Source organism: Hippoglossus hippoglossus, chromosome 21 (assembly GCF_009819705.1).
Source record: "Hippoglossus hippoglossus isolate fHipHip1 chromosome 21, fHipHip1.pri, whole genome shotgun sequence".
In the NCBI taxonomy this organism is placed as follows: Eukaryota; Metazoa; Chordata; class Actinopteri; order Pleuronectiformes; family Pleuronectidae; genus Hippoglossus; species Hippoglossus hippoglossus.
In genome coordinates, this window is record NC_047171.1 from 18,566,208 (window position 1) to 18,588,311 (window position 22,104).

General features: G+C 41.0%; 4 protein-coding genes across 5 annotated transcripts; 1 reads left to right on the top strand and 3 right to left on the bottom strand.

The window, feature by feature from the left end:
• The first annotated feature begins 998 nt into the window (after window positions 1-998).
• LOC117755421 (gastrin-releasing peptide receptor-like) lies at window positions 999-8,146 on the top strand. Its single transcript, XM_034575221.1, has 3 exons — window positions 999-1,414; window positions 6,524-6,863; window positions 7,604-8,146. The coding sequence occupies exons 1-3, from the start codon at window positions 999-1,001 to the stop codon at window positions 7,913-7,915; spliced, it is 1,068 nt and encodes a 355-aa protein (XP_034431112.1). The 3' UTR covers window positions 7,916-8,146.
• LOC117755422 (involucrin-like) lies at window positions 2,885-5,146 on the bottom strand. The gene is made up of 2 exons (XM_034575222.1): window positions 4,999-5,146; window positions 2,885-3,966 (listed from the first exon to the last, which is right to left on the bottom strand). Exons 1-2 carry the CDS (start codon window positions 5,017-5,019, stop codon window positions 3,091-3,093), a joined length of 897 nt encoding a protein of 298 aa, XP_034431113.1. The 5' UTR covers window positions 5,020-5,146; the 3' UTR covers window positions 2,885-3,090.
• Window positions 8,147-9,659: 1,513 nt separating the features above from the next.
• Window positions 9,660-13,438, bottom strand: asb11 (ankyrin repeat and SOCS box containing 11). Its single transcript, XM_034575223.1, has 7 exons — window positions 13,206-13,438; window positions 12,662-12,741; window positions 12,466-12,573; window positions 12,112-12,262; window positions 11,886-12,020; window positions 10,672-10,860; window positions 9,660-10,561 (listed from the first exon to the last, which is right to left on the bottom strand). Exons 1-7 carry the CDS (start codon window positions 13,297-13,299, stop codon window positions 10,437-10,439), a joined length of 882 nt encoding a protein of 293 aa, XP_034431114.1. The 5' UTR covers window positions 13,300-13,438; the 3' UTR covers window positions 9,660-10,436.
• Window positions 13,439-14,222: 784 nt separating this feature from the next.
• piga (phosphatidylinositol glycan anchor biosynthesis, class A) lies at window positions 14,223-19,756 on the bottom strand. 2 transcript variants are annotated; one of them, XM_034575216.1, is made up of 8 exons: window positions 19,571-19,756; window positions 18,222-18,455; window positions 17,973-18,134; window positions 17,603-17,873; window positions 17,188-17,320; window positions 16,732-16,864; window positions 15,386-15,592; window positions 14,228-14,958 (listed from the first exon to the last, which is right to left on the bottom strand). In XM_034575216.1, the coding sequence occupies exons 2-8, from the start codon at window positions 18,417-18,419 to the stop codon at window positions 14,665-14,667; spliced, it is 1,398 nt and encodes a 465-aa protein (XP_034431107.1). In that variant the 5' UTR covers window positions 18,420-18,455; window positions 19,571-19,756; the 3' UTR covers window positions 14,228-14,664. The 2 variants fall into 2 exon arrangements, with proteins under 2 accessions (XP_034431106.1, XP_034431107.1); XM_034575215.1 differs by having other exon boundaries at window positions 14,223-14,958; window positions 17,973-18,455.
• Between the last annotated feature and the right edge of the window lie 2,348 nt (window positions 19,757-22,104).

Below are 22,104 nucleotides of genomic sequence, written 5' to 3' on the forward strand. Positions count from 1 at the left end.
GCACCAGTAAAATAACACCCCATTATGACTTCAGCATGAGATGTTGTCAGGGTACAGGCCTTGGCTTTCTCCTGTCCTCCTGTGTGTGTGTGTGTGTGTGTGTGTGTGTGTGTGTGTGTGTGTGTGTGTGTGTGTGTGTGTGTGTGTGTGTGTGTGCGTGCATCTGCTGGGCAAGGCTTCCGTGTTCTCTTCTCTTGCCATTTAACCTCCCTGCAGCTGACCAAATAATCAATGCTTTACATGCATCGTAACATAAAACCATAGTCTCTTTCACCCAGACACCACCACATCGCTCAGTCACATAATGAGCACCCTACGGCCAAGTTTCAAACGCTTCTAGTCAGATTGTGCCAACAAGGTCCATGACTCCTGTTCACCTTGGATCCGGCCTGTTGGGTTTCCCAGCTTTGGCCATTCATCCTGCTCTGATACCACCTGCTCTTCTCCACCGTTTCCGGTTCCCTTAAGTCAAACTCAAACCCCAACCCTCCTCCAGCCAAGCCACAACCAACTACACCCCAAGTTGCAATTAACTGACTTCAAAATGGTTCACTGACTCCTGGTCTGCATTTAATCACACGGTCATAACAGATTTGGTAACTGCATGGAGACTGCCGTCATTTTGAAAAATGAAAAATATTGGTTTGACCTTTAATTCCACACTGAAGAAGATGACAAATCCCTCAGCCTCCTGCTCGATAAGTGAGCTGTGGCAGAAGCAACTCGTTTCCTGTGGAGTGTGTGTTCCCTCCTGAACTAAATACACTGCTGATCATTTGAGCAATTCATGTGGAATATGCTTTTTACAACCTTGAAAGAAAAAAAAAGTATGTTCAAGCCGTTCATACCAATTATTCCACCCCTGCAATCTTGAAAGCTTTTTAGCGCTTAATGCGTAAAATGACGCACGCACCGGCAGGAGGGCGTGTAGTTTAAAAGCCAGTCACCATGAGGAGACACCAGACTCTCCTGCTGGACACCTCTGTCCCCTCCCTGCTATGTCTCTGGAGGACTCATTTCTCACAGACCCCGAGGACACCAGGGGTCCAGTGTTTCTGAATGTGTCCAGAGTGTCTGTGGACTCCACGGAGCAGCACCAGTACAACATCTGGCTCCCCGGCATCGTGATCGCCGCCGTCTATGGGATCATCATCATCGTGGGTCTGGTCGGAAACGTCACTTTAATGAAGACGTGTTTGTTGGTGAAGTCAATGCGGACGGTGCCCAACTTGTTCCTGTCCAGTCTGGCTCTGGGGGACCTGCTGCTGCTGGTGACCTGCGCCCCGGTGGACGCCAGCCGCTACCTGGTGGACGAGTGGCTCTTTGGCCGCGTTGGGTGCAAATTGATCCCGTTCATCCAGCTCACCTCGGTGGGAGTCTCCGTGTTCACCCTCACTGCTCTCTCCGCTGATCGGTAGGACAACAAATGATTTGAATTTACCCCCCAAAAAAATTACTTCTTGATTCATACCTCAAACATATGGGTTTTTAAAAATAAATGTAATCCACGCAGAAGAAAACAGAATTACATTATTGTCTCTTGTTCCAATCATCACTGATGTAATGTGATATGAAGCTTGCACTGGGTAAAATCACGTTTTTAATGCACAGGATAAAACTTCACCCCAAAAGAAAAAGTCTGCAAATTTTATTAGGACTGAGAAATTCTTTCAATGAGTTTACTGTGGAATCCAATGCTTTGAGAGAATATATTTGGTTTTAATTTGGTGAATTTGGTCTGAGATAGTCTCTGCATCATCCTGGATGCATTATCATGACCACAGACCCCACTGCTACAAATAGTACACATGCACCCTGTGTGCCCTGCAGGGAAACCTACAACCCCACAGCATTACTTTGAATTATATGTATTATTTTGACATTGCATCAGAACAGGAAGCATCAGATTCCGTCGTGTTACGAATCCTTCAAGCTATTTCATGATCCTCTAATATTAAAATTTCTAACTCACACATGTCCACGTACCCGGTGATATTGGTGAGGTTTAGGTAAAACGATTTCAAGAACAGTCATCAAGTATATGCAGCCAACTAACTTTAGTTTTTTCTAAACTTAGAGGAATTAATAATTTACTATAGAAAAGTAGTCAGACAGCACATCTGATTTTTGTAAGATCTTTCCAGCAGGCGAGGAGAGCGAAAAAAAGAGAGAGAGAGAGAGAGAGAGAGAGAGAGAGAGAGAGAGAGAGAGAGAGAGAAATCCTTGTTTGGATGAATTCAGACCACTTACTCCCGAGACAGAGTCAGACAGTCTGTCTCCTCTCGCCTGTTTCCTGCTCCTGTCTCCAGAAAGGTAGTGATGTGCATAATACTACTTACCCTGGCAGGTTCAGTGCTGAATAGAAACGGCAGAGGTGAAGGTAAATAGAGTAAAACTGCATGGTAGCAATTGGTGATTAGTTCACCTCAGAAAAATGGCCCAATCTCGAGAAGCAATGGGTAAAAATATTCAGTTCGCTATGTGTAGGTCAGAAAGTGGAAGGAAAGAAACAAACTAAACCAAAAATGTATCAAACTCTATTTGTATAGCCTATATTTACAAATCACAATTTGTCTCATAGGGCTTTAACAAGGTGCCACATCCTCTGTCCTTGACCCTCATCAAGAGAGAGGAAAACTATCAAAAAACATATTAATGTAGAAACCTCAGAGAGAGCCACATGTGAACGATCCCTCTCTCAGGATGGATCGAAGTGTAATAGATGTGTGTAGCAGAGCACATCAGCAAATGAGAAAAGACTGCGTCTAACATAAATGGAGAGGTGTGTCAATGTTTATTCAAATTGCTACACAGTTACATGCACAATATAAATTTTTCATTTACTTACTTCCCCTCACAGAAAACAAATAATATAATCGATGCAGTAAGAATCTGCTCATAAAAAAAGAATAACTGTTGGTCGAAAGACAAAAGCACTAATAGAAGAGGGAAGCTGACTGTAGCATAAAACTTCTTTTTGGTTTGTAGACAGATCATTGTTGCACATGTTCTCTAAAAAATATAATGTGATATAAGAAAAAGCCCTGGTAGTTAGTTGGTTTTCTCTGCATTATAAATCAGTATTATAAATCAGGGCTTTGTCAGGGGAAGATCTGCTCCTTGGATCTTCCCCTTCTTTCCCCTTCTTCTTTTTCTGGTTGGCTTCCTGTCTTTCTCCTCCTCCATCACATCCTCTGTGTGCAGCTTGCTCTCCATCCGATCTTCTGTGTGCAGTTTACTCTCTATTGAATCTTCTGGGTGCAGTTTGCTCTCTATTAACTCTTCTGGGTGCAGTTTACTCTCTATTAACTCTTCTGGGTGCAGTTTGCTCTCTATTAACTCTTCTGGGTGCAGTTTACTCTCTATTAACTCTTCTGTGGGCAGTTTGCTCTCCATCTCCACCTTCTGCACCGTTGTGATGCACACTTCCTCATTCTGAGCCTGCTCCTGGCACAGGTTCACGTTATCAAGCTCCACCTGGGGCTCCTCCTTTTGAGCATGCTCAGTCAGGCAGTCGACGGGGGCCGACGTGGGTGCATGCCTTTTCTCAGTCTCTCCCTTGAGAAGCTGATGTGTTTGTTTCAGCTCCTCCTCAAGCTGGCCCTGTCGGCTTTTCAGCAGGTCATCCTGCTCATGGAGATACAGATTTTCCTCCTCAAGAGACTGCACTTTTGTGCTCCACTTTAGCTCACTGCTCTTCAGCTCGTTCTCCTTTTGAGCAAGCTCAGTCAGGTAGCTGATGTGGGCTTTGGTGCATGCACGTCTTTTCTCAGTCTCTCTTGCAAGAAGCGCATGGGTTTTTTTCAGCTCCTCCTTTAGCTTGCTTTGTTTGCTTTCATGCAAGTGAGCCCAATCCTTCACAGTCTTAATCATAGCCCTGCCTTTATAGAAGGAATCTCTGAGGCCCTTCACAGTTTCCAGGAGCTGTTTGTAATCAGTGGCCCTAAACAGGACTGGTTCACAAGTCTGAAAGATAGAAACAAACATGAAATCATTATTACAGCTTCACACCCGCAGCAACACAAGGTGGGAGAATAACACATATTTCTACAGCTAGATCTACTTTGGTCTAAGGACAGGGCTACTTGAAACACAACCCAACAGAGAGTAACATGTAACCACAGCCTTGAAATCAAATTCATACATATCACATGAAAAGCAAACCATCATGTAATTAAAAGGATAGTTCACCAAAAAAAATGAAAATTCACTCATTATCTACTCACCCTTAGTGGTGAGTGAAGTATTTGAGTCCACAAAACACTGCTGGAGTTTCAGGGGTAAACAGTGTAACAACAGCTGAATCCAATACAACTGAAGATATTAGTGAGCTATCTTCAGACGTAAAAACAACAGAAAAAGACATAACATGCCTCCATACTGCTCCTGTGGTGTCATCCAAGTATCTGCAAGCTCCGCCATTCATATTCGACTCGAAACGAGGTCATTTCCACCTTGTTTTACGCCAAAAAGTCCAGCAGAAATGGCTAAGCTAGTGGACGGTAGCATTTCTGACGGTCCCTGAATTGACCTCGTCGGGAAGATAGCAGCGGACATTAATGCTTTAAAACAAGGTGCGAATGACCTCTTTCCGCGTCTAATATGAATGTCAGGGCTTGTGGACACTTGGATGACACCACAGGAGCAGTATGGAGACCTGTTGTGTTTTTTTCTGTTGTGTTTTTACGTCTGAAGATAGCTCACTAATATCTTCAGTTGTATTGGATTCGGCTGCTACACTGTTTACCCCTGAAACTCCAGCAGTGTTTTGTGGACTCAAACACTTCACCCACTCCTCCATCGGCATAGGGGTGGGTAGATAATGAGTGAATTATCATTTTTGGGTGAACTATTCCTTTAAAGTGTTGGGCTCCACATCTATTGAGTTTTTTGGGGGTACGGATAAACTGTAATTCAAATTCTTCATGACATGAATAAATAACAGGGAAAAGCTTGCTGGCCAAGAGCATTGAAAAAAGACAAACAAGAAAATCTTACCAGTTTTCTTATTGAGTACATTTTGGATATTGTTTCAGGAAAATGTACTTCGATAGTTTGTTGGTCCCTTCTCAGTTGACGGTCCGTTATCTCTAAAGACAAGATACAGGTGCACTCTGGTACAGATTCTTCTTCTTTGTTCAGTTTACTAAAGAGTGGCAATCAATGTCAATGTCAAGGTATTCATGGGCAAATACGATGATCACAGATCAAAGGAATGGGTTTTGTGTAAAGGAGGTAGATCCTTCATAGGTTCTACATCACGGGAGCCCTGTGATGGAAACAGATGGCAGTAATGCACCATTTCGTTGGTTGCCATCCATCCATTGACATAATTCATTCCCTAGCCACTTACCCAAACCTCAACCATCACAACTACATGCCTAACCCTAACCCTAACCCTAAAACCAAGTCTTAACCCTCAAACAGCCCATTGAATTTGTGAGGACCAGCCAAAATGTCCCCACAACATCAAAATGTCCTCACAATGATGGTATTGAACCAAAATTGGCCCTCATAACTTTAGATAAATGCACACACACACGCGCACACACACACACACGCACACGCACACGCACACGCACACACACACACACACACACACACAGTCCAAATAAAAACAAATACATCAGAGCACTGAATAGGACTCATTTAGAAGTCTTGCTGTTTAGGTTAAGAAACGTCAGGTGAGATCAGCTTAAACTAGATTTTCAGGTCTCTGCAGAGGAGACCTTTGAGGTTGGCATTTGAGAATTGGAAGTTAATTCTCTCTGAGCAACACCAGCCATGAAATAAAGTCCACTCCTCCGTTCCTCAGATCCTTGTCTCTTACTGATGTTGTGCTCAAATACAATTTTTGGTAAAAATGTTCTTGCCCGAGCACAGTTTCAGAAACAAAGTATGTCAATAAATCAATCAAGTTCTCAACACACCCCCATTTTCACCATCACTGTGAGTGAACATTTACAGCACATTGAAAGAACTCATGTCATACAAACATCCTTCTGTTCTTGATAAAAAACCTGTGACAATTGAAAACTCAACACAAGCATACATGAGAGGATATGTTTCTTATATTATGCACACCCAGAAAATTAAAACACATTGCACAACTCTTCTGCAGCACATCAAGATTTATGCATTTTAATATAGACACTGATGGCATGCTGTTATTTCTTGCAATGCTTTTTACAAAATACAAATGTACTCTCAGTGAATACAGGGGTTTGCTCATTCTGTAAAAACCTGTATTACAATATCAAAGTGTAGATTTAGTATTGCACTCCTGCAACACTGTCACAGTGGACCATTGTGTATTATATCAATATCGACTTAAAAATAACCTTTTTCATACATCTGCACTACCCACAATTCAACTTTGATTATCAACAATTTGGTTGTACGTTCAGGTGTGTTATGCTAGCTGAGGGCCGGCTAAGCTTCATTAGCCGGCCCACTTGCAATTTAAAACTCTGCACAGGTTACAATAGTTGGCCTAGTCCACAAATTTGTCCTCGTCCTATAGGTACAAAGCCATCGTCAAGCCGCTGGACATCCACAGGTCCAGCATCTGTTTACGAGTGGGGGTGATTTGGCTGCTCTCTATGACTCTGGCGATTCCTGAAGCTGTCTTCTCTGACCTGCACGCCTTCACCACCAGCCACACCAATGAGACGTTCATGACCTGTGCGCCCTACCCTCATGCCAGGAAGCTGCACCCGCAGATCCACTCCACCGCCTCCTTCCTCATCTTCTACATCGTCCCACTCTTCATCATATCTGTCTACTACTGCTTCATCGCTCGCAGCCTGCTCAGAAGCTCTGTGGATATCCCGGCTGAAGGACACCTTCACCTCCAGAAACAGGTCTCTGTGAGGAGTCCTCTGTTTGTTTTACTTAACATGAACCATAACAGGAAATAATTCAAATCTATTAAGTCCCCAAAATACTTGGTTCGATATTTTGGGAAATATGCTTTCTCTTTTGAGAGTCAGATGAGAAGTTTGATATTGAAACTAATGGAAACCACGGGCCTGGTTCTACCAAAAGATAAAACATTTAATAGTAGCCTACCTGTAATTGTCTAATTCCTACAACTACAAACAAACTTGAGCCTAAAAACTATTTTGCCATTTTGTTGGCTGTAAAATTCAGGACTATTTCTACAATTGGACACTGCTGGTTGTTACAGGTTTTCACAGAGGACACTGCAGCTTGTTCGGTGAATGATAATTTATTAAGAAAAAACGAATCAAGGCAGAAAATATAAGGAAAAAAGAAAATGGAGCGTGAACAACCAAACAGATCACGAATCCAAATACAAGGAAAACATTATAGTGTTCCTGATCTGAAGTGTCCGACAGAAAATCCAAACAGTCTCTCAGAGAGTTCAGTGTATTTCCTCTCAAGAAATAGATGTAAAACTAAAAATTTTAGTTTTTACACGGCTTTTTTTTAAACAAACAAGATTTGAATCTTTTCTTATCTTTGTATGGACAAAAAGACAAGTAAGTAATAACAAACACAAATGGTTAAAACATCCCGTATGCACATACTTATCTTATACAGCTTTGTTTGTAAAAATCATTTCTCTCTCTCATTTCAGATCAAGTCCAGGAAGCGATTGGCCAAAACGGTGCTGGTGTTTGTTGGCTTGTTTGCCGTCTGCTGGCTGCCCAGTCACGTGATCTACCTGTACCGCTCCTTCAACTACGACCAGGTGGACACGTCGCTGGGCCACTTCATTGCTAGCGTGTGTGCTCGCATCTTGGCCTTCACCAACTCCTGTGTGAACCCGTTTGCTCTTTACCTGATGAGCAAAAGCTTCAGCAAACACTTCAACAAGCAACTATGCTGCACGTCTCCCAGACGGTTGAACCACCAGAGTAGTGCAAGTACAAACATAACCACCGTATGAAAACATCCTGGTTTTCATAAACTTACAAGATCTGCATTTTAGCCGACCTGGGGTCACATTGTTGGTTGCCACCCGCCAATAGACCGAAAAAAGAAGAACTAAATATTTTAATAAATTATCAAAAAATTCCGAAATTGATAACAAATTTTAGTTAAAGGAAGAAAGGCAGACATGTCCTTAATGAGCCGGGCATTTTGAAGGTTGAATGGTTAAAACCAGTTGAAGTATGCAGGAGTTGTTGGCCCAAAAATAGCAGAAAACACTGAAATGACTTTTTAGCATTCACACCAATAAATTCAAGCACAGAAATATACTATATACATATAAATGAGATCCATTATCAAATATGTATATTGTAAATTACATCTGTGTGGAATTAGTTGCTAGATGTTTTACACCCTAATCACAAGTTTCTTTCAGTACAGAGGCATTTGCGCTTGTTTTTTTATATTTTTATTTCCAAATAATAATTAAACTCTATCTTCCTTCTGTTGCACTGACAGCTCCCAAAAAGAAAAGCCAAAGCCTCTCCCTCGCCACCTGGTGGCTGGCTGCAGTATAGACAATACATCCCCCCTCCCCTATGTTAATGAATGGGAATGGACCAAACTTAAAAGTCAAACTACATGTTAAACACATTTTTCTCAAAAACGGTTTAAGTCATTTTAGGCAGTACTCATTACAGTGATGTGTGTTCAAGATTCCAATGCCCGATTGCTCCTGCTCTAGATGCTCAAGATGGAAGACTTCGTATCCAGGATATTTTGTCTTCATTGCTGGACACTGGGAGGAAGTGGAGACACACCATCCATCTTTATAAACAGTCTATGGTCATAATTGTCCCCAATCTTTATGTTAACCTTTTGCCTTTTGACGACCTTCTCTTCTCTCAGAAAATGTCAACAGTCAAGTTCTTGAATCAGTCGTGAACTGGGTGTACAACACCTTCAAAGGTCCTTGTGTATGAGATGGAAACATCAGTGAAAGGTAATACTGCCTCAAAGGTAAAGAATTAACCACTGCATTTAGACACAAGAGGTAGGAAAGCCATTTACACACATACACAGTTCAAATACATCAGAGCACTGAATAGGACTCATTTAGAACTCTTGCTGTTTAGGTTAAGAAACGTCATGTGAGATCAGCTTAAACTAGATTATCAGGTCTCTGCAGAGGAGACCTTTGAGGTTGGCATTTGAGAATTGGAAGTTAATTCTCTCTGAGCAACACCAGCCATGAAATAAAGTCCACTCCTCAGTTCCTCAGATCATTGTCTCTTACTGATGTTGTGCTCAAAATGCATTGTTTTGTAAAAACATTTACAGCAAATTGAATAAACTCATTTCATACAAACATCTTCCTGTTCTTGATAAAAACCTGTGACGATTGAAAACTCTACACAAGCTGCCCATACAGTATACATGAGAGGATATGTTTCTTATATTATGCACACCCAGAAAATTAAAAACACATTGGACAAGTCTTCTGCAGCACATCACGATTTATTCATTTTAATATAGACACTGATGGCATGCTGTTATTTCTTGCAATGCTTTTTACAAAATACAAATTTACTCTCAGTGAATACAGGGGTTTGCTCATTCTGTAAAAACCTGTATTACAATTTTAAAGTGTAGATTTAGTATTGCACTCCTGCAACACTGTCACAGTGGACCACTGTGTATTATATCAATATCAACTTAAAAAAAGAAAACATTTCATACATCTGCTCTACCCACGGCTAATGTGGCTCCCAGCTGCTTGCCTTATGTAGAGACATGGCGGGGATATCAGGCCCTTGTTGAGCTCTATTCTCTCCACACCACCACGCTCAATTTTCCAGACAGTTTGAAAGACTTTACACTGTTGACCCAAACTCCCTGGAGCCACCAAAAGATTTTATGCAGCTGTTTTGCATATGCAGTTTTACTCCCCTACAACTGTAAACAGGTGTTGATATGTAAAATCAGTTAAATTCCACTTCATTTGTTTTTATATTTATTCAACCTCCAGTTATTTTCCTTAAAAGTATAAATATACATCCCAGTGGCTACAATATGAATACAACTGATCTCTGAACTCTTCGTGATCAGTAATTATTAAACGCATCCATCCTTTGACAGTGGTCGAGAGGCAGGTTATACCCTTTCACAGGCCGCCAGCGGATCACAGGGCTGATATACAGATACAAACAGCCATTCAAACCTTTGGACAATTTAGAATTGCCAAACAACCTAAGCGGCTTGTCTTCGGCCATTTGGCAGGAAGTGGGCGTACCCGGAGAAACGCCCAGAGTTGTAGAGAGAACATGCAAACTCCTCACAGAAAGAACCCGGCCGAGCCAGGATTCACCGCAAGGACCTTCTTGCTTTTAGGCGACAGTGCTAACCACTGCATCAACGTGCCGCCTGGGAAAGCTATAATTCTCTAAATGTGACTGTCTTTGCCCACTCGTGTTTTGCCTTATAGGTCAGAGTAGGGCCTGGATCAATGTGAGCCACACAAGCAAGCTGGAGATGCTTCATTGGTAGAGGAGGAAGTCCTGGATACTGTGAGGAATGAACAGGCTGGACACTCTGTGCAGACGATTCCTTCCCAGACGTCTGCGAATACAGAACCGACTCAGCTCAGACAGAGTGTAAGGACCTGGGCAGAAGAGACAGAGCAAAGTTGGCACGACTTCCAGGGAGTGAATCAATCAGTGTTAGGTTGTGTGTGTAACATGGATGCGAGTGCCTTCATACTCTACAACACACCTCTTGACTGTAGTTTGGTTCTCACTGGGCTGTTTGGTGCTGACAGGTCCAGAGGAGTTTTTCCCTCTGCGTTCCTACAACACACGTCAGCTCCGAAGTCCAGCAGGAGGTCCACGATGTCGGCTCCTCCAAATCGAACTGCAGCGTGTAAAGGACTGTCCTGTCCACACCCTATTTGAACGTCTGCTCCTGTGTGCACACACACACACACAAGCACAGAGGGTTTATCTCCCGGATAACTGAAGCACACCACAACCAACATGTTTCCTCACAGGCTCCACCACTTTGATGAGAAAGAGTAATAATACAGAGTGAAAATCTGTGGCTCTAATGGAAACATTATTAGATGGGAACTTAAAGCAGAGCTATGAATAATATTAGATTATTTGCAGCCACATCCACAAGAGCCATAAACATCACACACTTCTCTGATCTGGGAAAGGGGGTGGAGACAATGACAGTCCCTAAAAGCAGTTGCCATAGCAACCAAGGTTGTGGGGATACAGTATGATGAGTCTCTGGCTGGAGTCAACAGTCACAATACAGGTGCCCTTCAGGGACAATAGATGCATTTCCAGGTATAGACCAGACTAATGTAACCATGATTTCATGTCCAACAGAGTGTTCACACACAAGTATGGATAGATGCTGTGTTCCCTTGAAGAATGTCATTATTTGGACATGTAGTACATTTTTTGTATTACTTCCTGCGTGGAAGATTACTTTCAGAATTTAGTGACATTACATAGATTGCTCATTGGTATTCTCCTCGATGGAGCTTCCACATAGTTTATGCTCAAGACATATGCGTCTCCGAAAGCTTATTCCATCCCAAGTTAACCAACACGCAAAATTTCCATCAGACTCACAGTCAAAATCAATTTTTATTGATTCCACATTAAAATAAATCATGGATATTGCTGAAACAAAAATCAGCTGTGTTTCGGTGATTGTTATCCATGAGTGTGTGAAATTTGTTGCAGATCCGAATTAAAATCTGGATCTACTGAATTTAAATATGGCTTCCCAATAGTATTGTTGCACCTTGGGATTGTGTTTTTATATTTTATTTTACTTGATGTGTAACTGACAGAATCTTTAAAGCACCCTGTAAATCAAATGTAATATCAATAGTGAATCAAAGAATGTGAAACACCTAAAAGAAGTTCATTTATCTGCTAAATCTTTTTGACTGAGGTCACAGATGAGAGTACCTGTGCGAAGCAGCAGCTCCACGGAGACAGCGGCCCCCGCCGTGCAGGCAGCATACAGCGGAGTCCCCACTACTGGCAGCTCCATGTCAACATGTGCTCCGTAGCTCAGCAGCAGCTCCAGACACTCTCTGTGGCCTGATGAAGAAGCACCTCAGCGTCAGAGTCTGAGCAGTGACAGATCATAGTGACAGATCTCTAACACCAGTACATGTTTACACATACACACCTCTCTTTGCGGCCTCGTGTATTGGCGATACCAGCTGATAGGTGGCGCTGATGAGGGCACTGTGCTGCAAAATGAGCCTGACACAGGCAGAACTCCCGCTGCTGCAGGAGTTGAAGAGAGGTGTGGCACCATCTATTGATACTGTGTTCACCTTTGGAGGAAAACATGAAGACACATGATTCCAAGGCTGCATTATTATCACTGCTTGGTACACAGTTGGATATTTAGTCCATAGCCTCACTTACATACACATGGGGAGATACAACATTAGAAACACTTCTATCTATCTATCTATCGATAAAAGTAAACCTTCACAAACGAGGATTTAACGCAGAACTGATGTATCGCTCTTACATTTGCACCGTTGTCCAACAGGAACTTGGCACATGCATAATGTCCACCGAGACAAGCTTCATGCAGGGGAGAGACTCTGTCCATGGTGAGTGTGTCCAAGTGGAAGCCCTGCAGGAGGATAAGAGAATGATCAGGGTTGCAATTCAACATATGAGCCTGTATCATAAATATCAAGACAGAGCCGGGTTATGTTTACCTGAGCGATGAGGCTTCTGAGGTGGAGCAGTCGGCCCTGGTAGGCAGCCTCGTGGAGAGGAGTCCTGTCCGACCAGTAGTCTGGGAGACAAAGGACACGGTCGGTAAAGTCTCCATTTTCAGGAAGGTCACAGATAGATGGTGGGCTCTGTGAGGTTGAGATGGCCTCGTCTGAATGCACGTTTATCTTGTTTTTCAGGGTCGGCCCAGCCATGAACACCCAAAATCACTGAACAATACACACTCTGGGCTTTGTTGACCACTGTGGAGCAAGTCAACAAAACCTCTATACAAAGTTTCCATGTTTCAGCTGATCTGTAGTTTTGTATTTACAATAATGTAACTTTAAAAAACCTAGAAAACTATAAAGACATGTATTTGTTGCTTTAATGCAAATATGTGCAAAGACAAACTACCTGTTGTTGGAAGTTTTGTGAAATTGTTCATGAAATAAGAAATCTGAACCAGTTGTGTGAGCCGTATTTTTCCCAAAACACAAAATAACAGAGCCGAATTGACCAAATAGAAAATAAAAATACACCTACCAGCCATCAGTGAGTTGCATACCAGCCCCCCATAGATATACAAGGGCCTCTGCCAACTTGGGCACAGGGAAACTTCTGTTTGAACAGCAGCCATGAAGAAAATGAAATAGTAGCAAACTTTTCCACGACTATCCAGGACAAGCTCAAGCTCACCCGGTCAGATACACAATCGTGTAGTCGGCCTTCCTCCCCCTCTTATGTGGGTCCTTGGCCACCTCCCCCACATTACCACCTTCCGCCCACCCTCATCCCAGTCCATGGATCTAGTCTACATTACAGTGTGTTGTGGGAATGGGCCTCCACTGACGTACCTTGAATAAAATACTTCGAAATGGGCATGTAACCGGCTACAAGCAGAGGGACAAACAAAGGCTTGCACAAGTTTCACACTCTCCATATTTGAGAGGTACAAGAGCTGTGTGCTGTATTTCATTTCGCCAAATCTGTTATGTGTGATTTTGCACTATTTTCTGTTATGACGGCACATTTTCAGCTAAAGGGACAGTTGTATCTTGCCATCGCAAGTCATGTGATCAAAATATTCTGTCACTTACTTACAATAAAGCACATCTACGTCCTCTGAAATGTATTCTGATGAGATACAGTCACACAGCTCTTTACGTCTCTCTACAGATTTGTTCATTGGTCACATATCTGCAGCTCTTGTTATCGTTGCAAATGTAACACGTGACAAAGTTCAGTATTTTCAGTTTCAGCTGTCTGCATCAACTCACATAACGAGGTTGTTTTTCTAGGCGTGATATAATGTCCAACCTCCAAACATGACGCTATGCAAATCCCAACTGTCAGCATTGAATAGGCCCCCATCCCATCGCTATCACCTCCCGTTTCACAGCTACATTGTGTTTCGTCTGGCATTCGTCATTCCTATGAGCCGTCTCTTTTGTAAAACTAATTCTAAGTAAGCGGCTCTTCAATGTCTTTCTGGGTGTATTGTCCTTGCAAGATAAAACTGGAGGCAACCTAAATAAAACACAAAGTGAAAACAGATGAAATAAAGTACACTTTATTTTCTGGAGTGGACAGTCTGGTAGTCACACAATCGTCTTAGAAAACTCCCGGGTTTGATATTCAGTAAATCGCAAAGGAGAGAAAAGATAAACCGGAGTAAAATTAGTGGTATCAAAATAAAATAAATAAAAATTTGCACTAAACATAAAAACTACACTGAAAATAATTCACTGCAGTTTAGAACAATGAAACAGTAAGAGTACAATTTATAAGCCCTTTTACTCACTCTGGTCAGTGCAATTTATAATGTTTTTAAAATCAAAAAAGTACTTATTACAGTCGCTAGGGCTCCTGCAGATTTCCATTTTAATTTGTAAATATAAAAATAAATCTTAAATAGAATGCTTTCAAACAAGATCCCTTTGATTAGTAAATGTAAACAGCGTTTGGAGTTACCGTGAGCACATTCAGCATTTAGTAGTTGCAGCTAGGAGTGAGGTATAGAGTGATGGAGTTCTGCTGCTGGCTTGGCAGATCTTTTAGAATGAGTTTCTTTTTTACTGCTCGTTTCATGCCTCCACAGTCCGTGACGGCCGGTGGCGTCCACGGCGACGTCCATGAACCGATCTGGCAACCACCACTGCAGGAGAAGCAGGAAGAGGAAGTCTAAAACAGCCATGAATGCAAAGATGGAGCCGGCTACGGGGCCGCAGTGAGCCCTAAGTCTCCGTAACCGTCTGTCCAAAGGCAGCACCTCCTCTCCAGCCACTCTGTCGTAGACCTGAGGGGGAAAAACCCAATGATGAGTCGACAAACGATTACCACGCGCCTCAGCTGAGTGAGTCAGTACACTTACATGCAAACAGGACAAACCACGTCACATGGGAAATAAATTAGCAGAAATAAATAAGCAGGGCGTCCTGATTCTAACCGTTTCCACTGACACACTGACACAGACACACACACACACACATTCAGGAAAATCAGGTTGCTGTAACCTGTTATTCAGATCTTCATAGTGAGTGCTGGCATCAGCATATCATGTAAACACACACCACAATGAAGTTCAGACACAGAGAGAACACATTTCTGTTTCATTCCAAGAAACCAAGAGACAAGAAGGTCTTCAGCACATCGACACGCTCTAACGTAAATGCATGTACTGAAGTGACACTAACAAGATATGACTGAGGTGTTGGTGAACCTACTTTTTCAGTCCTCTCTGCAACGTTTCTCCAAGTGTAGAGGGTCTGCACACGTGAATGGATGGATGCGGGGGAAGGGACAGAGCCGGACCGCTGCCGGGCGATGACCGTTTCTAGACCAGCACACAACGAGCCAACAGTGGGCTCACACAGGGTGATCAGATCTTCAGGTAACACTTCGGGAATGCCGCCGACACGGGTGCTGACCACCTTCAAATTAAAACAAAAACTTGATGCACAAGCAGTGAAGACAAATAGACACAGAGGTATGAATGACACCATATATGAGAGTACAACTGAATCTGTTCTAGTATCAATCTAAAGTTCTGAACACGTTCTTTGAAAGTATTAAACAGAACAGTCTTAGTATCAGGTTGAAAACAATAATTTCATCGCGTGAGTGCTGCTGTAAGCGTGTACAGACACGCTCCAAATATGCATCTGGATCTTAATCAAAATATTCTCAGCATGATGAAACCTTTTAGAGAAAGTGCACTAGTCCCTTAGATTAGCTGAACCTGGCCATTTACCAGTCACATTATTCTGTTATTTCTGTTCCTCAATTAATTGCTGACAGTGCTGTTTTCTCCTCCTCTGACGCCAAACACCAACTGACCAAACTTCCCCTCTCACATATGATTCTCCTGCATCGTCAGCTTCTGTCCTCCATTTGTAACCATTATTGTCATTAATCGGCTGGTTTTTAATGATCACCATTTCCACCCAAAACGGCTATCTCGCTTTGCCTCTCCCCCTTTTCTCCTCATGTGCTATAAAACGGAATTGAGCAGCCACCTATGAGCACACCCACAGGAAATCTATGACAAGATTTCAACAACTACAGCTATACCATCCCAATTCTATTTAGCTCTATTAAAATGACTTCGGCCGCTGATTTTGTAAAGCTGATGAGATATGCAAATGTTTGTTTAGTTCCTTTTTTATATCAATGGATGGAAAAGTTTTTTTACATTATGTAAACAGATTGTAGAATTCTATATTTGGCTTTGTGTAGTGACATGAATTAAGATGGATGTTTGTGATGGATCCAAAACTGTAACAATGATTTAAAACTGACTGAGAGAAGGAGGGTCTTAATATCAGCTTTTTTGTCAGAATGAGTTTTAGAAAGCAAATGTAAACACAAACGTAAACAATCATTACCTAATCAAGTTGTGTGTAATATTGTTCCATGTAGAGTCATGAGTTTCACTACCATAAATAATTCAATTCAAGGGTAAATTATCAGCTGGATACTGTATCTTTGGACTGAAAACCCTCCAACTGTCTGCCCTCCATCACACATCATCATTTCCTCTCATTAAACTGTTGCATGAATGGCACCAGACCTGAAGTCCACAGCTGGCTCCCTCCACAATGGCCATGCAGAACGCTTCGGTCAGTGATGTGTTGAGGAAGATGTGACCCTGCACCAAAACGCCACAGACATCTTTGTGCTCCAAAGCCCCAAGAAGACGCACCCTGCAAAGTTCCAATTGAAAGAAGTTAGGCCCATGCAATAAATACGTTGTGGACATTCTGGTCATGGATAATGCAGCAACTCACTGCATTTCCACAAAGACCTACAATAAATTCAATACAAATAATGAAAATACAATAAAAACTAAACACTTTTGTCAACTTTTATGACAGAAAATGTGGCTGGTGCAATGTTATTATCTGAGGTTCCATTAAGGCACCATTAAGTGCTGGTAGAGTATAGATTTCTTCAAATTACTCCATATCCTTAAAGACGTTAAAATGATACAATCCTGTCAAATATTCTCAAGAATTATGTGCAAGACCTGTCATGCAGCTGGTACTTCTCTCTCACTTCCTCCAACACAATTCTCTTCGGCCCCTCTCCACCAACTAGAAAGTGCAGATCTGGATGTTTGAGGCAGAGCTCTGGGATTATTCCACCAAGAAGATCGATTCCTTATGAGACGAAGAACAGAAAATCGGTTTTAACAATGAATGTAATGCAACACATATACCAGAACACTTTATATACTGATACTGGATTTATGAGGCTGAAGAATGTCAGCCAATGTTCTCTCTTTTAAATAAAAGTACTATGTAAATAAACATTTATTCTTAGAAGCCCTGAAGATGAATTGTTTCAAAGGGTTTGGTCCCTTCACCATAACACTCCACTGCCTTGACTACAGCCAGCTGGAAATACTGAAACATAGCTTATACAATTTTATTTCTCTGTACCCTTGCGGTAGACAAGACGGCTGATGACCACAATGGTGATTCTGTCGTCTGGGCGCTGGGAGGGATCCGGGGTAAAATCCATAGGGTCAACAGCGTTGGGAATAACAGATACTATCTCTGGGTTGAGCACTGCTCGGAGCACCGTGTTCTCTTTACTGGTGTACGACACACACACAATGTGGTTGGTATCACACAGGGACACAGTCAGGAGCTTGTTGGTCAGCACAGAGCTGATGTCAGCGAAGCCAAAGAGTGAGTGGTCAGTGAAAACCTGTGAATGATAATAGTCTTTAGATCACGTGTAGCACGGATAAAGGGGTAGATAAAAAGATTTTAAAATGTTTCTTCTGGGTCATTATGAGTCACAAACCGTGTTCAGGCCCATGGTCTTGGCGTGGAACAGTGCATCATGGGCCAGAGCGGAGAACGAACTGTGTGCATGCACCATAGTGATGCGTTCTCTGAAGAACACACAACGCAGCAGTGGGAGACTGTGGAGTAAGGTAGTGGCTGTGGACTGGTTGTACATCACCTGCAGGGGGAGGTAGTAGACTTTCAGTCCATTGGTCAGGTACCTAAGACCCTTCCTCTTTCCATAGGCATGGGTGACGATTACCACCTTGTGTCCCTTTTCAACCAGACATTGGGAAAGCTGGTAAATGTGACTTTCTACTCCTCCCATATTTGGATAGAAGAAGTCGGACACCATGCAAATGTTGTGCTTCCTGTTGAAGACCCTGACAGACTCTGCAGGAGCTCCAGATTCTCCCTGAGATGAAGGATTGCTCAAAGCTGCCGCTCTCCTCCGTTGGCCCATGGCAGATTCCTTGTGTGGCTGTGCGCTGCACCAGTACTGTAATGCATTCATTCACCTGTTAGTGCATCAACACCAATTTATTTAAAACAGCAACAACAGTATTTTAATAATCAGTTAATAAGTTGAAAATTCATAAACAACCCCAGAAAACTGAATGAAGGAATAATGCTCATCTTGTTTTGACAAAACGTAAAAAAAACGAAAATATTCAGTTTACAATAATGTGGAATGTAGTAAATATGAGTATTCTAGTGCCAACCATCTAATGGATTATCCTCTAAATCATTGCAGCTATAGATTTAATACTTTTTTATTACAGACTTCAGCTAAACAAACACTTCACTTTCTTTCTTAAAAGGTCCAGTGTGTAAGATCTAGGTGAAAGGGATCTATTGACAGAAATTTTATATAAAATAATCCTAGTGATGTTTTCACGAGTGTGTTTCATCTAAATTATACAAATTGTTGTTTTATTTACCCTAGAATGGGCCCTTTATATTGAAATACGTTATATTAGCATCATGGACCCCCCTCTATGGAGGCTGCCATGTTTCTTGTAGTAACCCAGACTGGACAAACTACACACCCTTTGAGTGTTTATGAAAACTGAAGGTTACCACAGGTTCTGTTTCCTGTTTGGAAGGGGAGGAGGAGGTGAGGGGTGTTCAGCTGCAACAGGCAACTTCGCCACTTTATGTCACTAAATTCTACACACTGCAACTTTAAAGTCGTCCAGTATGAACACTTGTCATAGTACATGTGATATAAGTTATTAAGGTTTACAACTGCATTCAAAGAAATCAACCCATTACCCAGGAACCTCCCAAATGCTGCAGTATGTATAGAAGACACTTCACTGACTGTGGTGACATCTCTCTGTTCAGTTGTTGGATTTGCTGACTATTCTGTGCGTGTTAAGGTGATTGCGTGATATTTATTATTCAGAATCAGGGTCCACATAATGGTCTACACAGTGACACGGGATACAATACAAACAGAGTATACATTTCTAAGTAGATTGACATTATCTTCTATGTATCAACGTCTAAATCAATATCTATTAGCATCCAGCTAACCCCCTTCCTTCAGATACAACCTCTTTACAGACATTTGATCAACATATAGTTTACACCGTTCAAAACTGAACTTACCGTGGATAAAACGTCACTCTTGTTCCGGCCTGTGAAAACACACAGAACTATTTATTACGTGCAGATTCATTTCTGCTCACTAGCCTCGAGCTAGCTCCGTAGCCGCCCGTGTCACTTCCTGTTATCTCACTACGTCAGACGCAGTGATGACGTGGCACGTCTACTGGACGTCGCTTTATGTTTTGGTCACCGATTTTACTCTCAGTAATAAAGTTATTTTAAAGTGTTCTTTAAGATGTTGTGCATAAACTCGATTTAGGAATATTATTGCATACTATTTCAACTTCTGTAAATAAATATCAGTGTTGAAGTTAAGAATTATGTGAGCAGTAAAACAGGACAACAACAACAACATAATAATTTATGTTTATGGTGTATTCAAGCAAGAGAATATGGATTGAGTTGCTTAAAATATGTTTAATATTTTTTTAGCTGTCCCACTTGATCAACCATGATTGATCATGTGGGACAGCATGCTTTGGGTAACAATCATTTAAGTTATTTAAATGGAGAAATATGCATTTATGGACTTCCTGATGCAATTTTTTTTTTAATTTGGCTAATCTTCCGATATTTGTTTTACATATTAGATCAACATATTATAACTTTCTATATTCCTTAAGGTTGTTTTCCAACCAATCAAGAAGAAGATTTCGGGATATCATAATAAAAGGAGACATGCCATAGCTTTTAGTGTTCTTTATGCCAATAAAAGAAAATTCTGCCTGAATTTGATAATCTGGGAGACTTGTATCAGACTTTAAAAAAAAAGCCTAAATCACCTTGCTTTAAGCACATCAGGGTCAATATTAACCAATTAAAAAAAGTATAATGTGAAAATGAATGATAAAATGTATATTATTCATAAACATGTCATTAATTTATATTAACATGTTAAGCCATATTTCTTTCATAAAGAACATTATCTCAAATAAAGAAACAGTAATATTAATTTAAAACATTATATTAAATGTGTATCATGTTTTAAGAAACCAATTAAATTTCAATCATCAGCAAGCAACAATAACCGTTTATTCATTATGTGATTTGCCATTGGGGGCTTCTCAGGGAACAAACAGTTGAGTTGAGAGACCATCATCATCGATCACCCCATTATCTTCTGTACATGTTTTGTGAATGTGTATTTAGAGTCACAAACCATAAATATTATTTACCATTTTAGAAAATTGTTCTTGATATTAATTTACTGTATATTTAAATGTAAGGTAATGTAATGTTTATTTCGACAATATGCATGTGGCTGCTGAAAAAAATTTAAATAAATGAATTCAGTTTTCCAAACTTTTCTTTTTTGAACCAAACTTTGTTTATTTACCTTCAGGTTAATGAACTTTTCTTGCATATATTGACACTCATGGAAATGTACAGAGAAATGTCTGCGCGGATTTCTGGTAGATAATGCGGAGAACCAACACGAATATGTTTCTTTGATGCCGTACCTATTACTGTATCTCTCCTCGCTCACACATCTGTAAAAACACACTGCTGAAAGTTCACACATTTCTTTCAGTTAGACACAATTAAGTTTGAATTTGTGGTCTGTGCGCATTCCCTGAACCAGTCTAAACATGTTGGAATAAGATAAAATATGTTGCTAAGACTTTAAGTGATCTGCACACATCACAGACACAAAATTAGGACATATGGGTGAAAGGATTATTATGTTTTACTTGCTCAGCAAAGTATTTCCAAGGTATTAGGTACAGTAGGTTTACTTTTGAACTTTTAGAAATTAAAAAAAAAAAATTCACATGTTATTGCAAGTCCCTCTCCTCCAGCTTGCTTCAGATTCCTGCGTCTTTCACAGTTCTTAGGGTTGAATGATATGATCAAACATGCCACAGGGGCTCCGTCCAAAACCTACTATATATTACATAAAATGACATTAACCTGTTTATTTACAAAAGGTGTAACAAATCCAGCAGAGCAACAACATTCAAATCAACCTGCCGTTCACATTCCGTCAGCCACAATTTCAAAACAAGTGACGGGTTTTAATGTCATGGTTGATTGGTGTAAAAGCAAAGAGAGTGCTTGTCAAAGAAAATGTAGAAAACCCCAGTAAATCCCTTTTTATACATCTTACAAAATATTTGCTTTACATGGTACAATTGTAAAACAACATAGAAAATATTGTGTTTATAATATTCAGTTAATATTTTATACAGTTGTTCCAAACAAAACCATATTAATCTACTTATATAGTAAATCTCTGTAATAATATTTTTTTTACATGTAATTAATGACAGAAAGTTTTAAATCACCAAATGGCTCAGATTTCAGTTTTTCTGTAAGGATGAACAACATCCATTCATCATTTTAATGAATGAATCTTGATGAATAAATTCTGCAATATTTGGGGGGCTGATATCCATGAGTGTGTGAAATTTGGTGCAGCCTGATTGAATTTAAGAGGACTATGAGCCTTGTCGGAGGTATGCTGATGCCTTTCTAGTTAGTATTGTTTTTTAATATGAAGTTTGACTGTTGGTCATATGCTACAGGAACTACAA

Bases quoted from the DNA above. Each gene is read 5' to 3' on its own strand.
- LOC117755421 (XM_034575221.1), top strand. From the start codon at position 999: ATGTCTCTGGAGGACTCATTTCTCACAGACCCCGAGGACACCAGGGGT. The intron at 1,415-6,523 runs GTAGGACAACAA...CTCGTCCTATAG, and splicing joins ACTGCTCTCTCCGCTGATCG to GTACAAAGCCATCGTCAAGC. The intron at 6,864-7,603 runs GTCTCTGTGAGG...CTCTCATTTCAG, and splicing joins ACCTTCACCTCCAGAAACAG to ATCAAGTCCAGGAAGCGATT.
- LOC117755422 (XM_034575222.1), bottom strand. From the start codon at position 5,019: ATGTACTCAATAAGAAAACTG. The intron at 3,967-4,998 runs GTAAGATTTTCT...TCTATCTTTCAG, and splicing joins TGTACTCAATAAGAAAACTG to ACTTGTGAACCAGTCCTGTT.
- asb11 (XM_034575223.1), bottom strand. From the start codon at position 13,299: ATGGCTGCTGTTCAAACAGAAGTTTCCCTGTGCCCAAGTTGGCAGAGG. The intron at 12,574-12,661 runs GTAAACATAACC...ATCCTCCTGCAG, and splicing joins TCAGAAGCCTCATCGCTCAG to GGCTTCCACTTGGACACACT. The intron at 12,021-12,111 runs GTGTGTATGTGT...CTTCTTCATCAG, and splicing joins ACACGAGGCCGCAAAGAGAG to GCCACAGAGAGTGTCTGGAG.
- piga (XM_034575215.1), bottom strand. From the start codon at position 18,419: ATGGGCCAACGGAGGAGAGCGGCAGCTTTGAGCAATCCTTCATCTCAG. The intron at 17,874-17,972 runs GTTTGTGACTCA...TATCATTCACAG, and splicing joins AGACCATGGGCCTGAACACG to GTTTTCACTGACCACTCACT. The intron at 15,593-16,731 runs GTCTGGTGCCAT...TTTAATTTGAAG, and splicing joins GAGCCAGCTGTGGACTTCAG to GTGGTCAGCACCCGTGTCGG.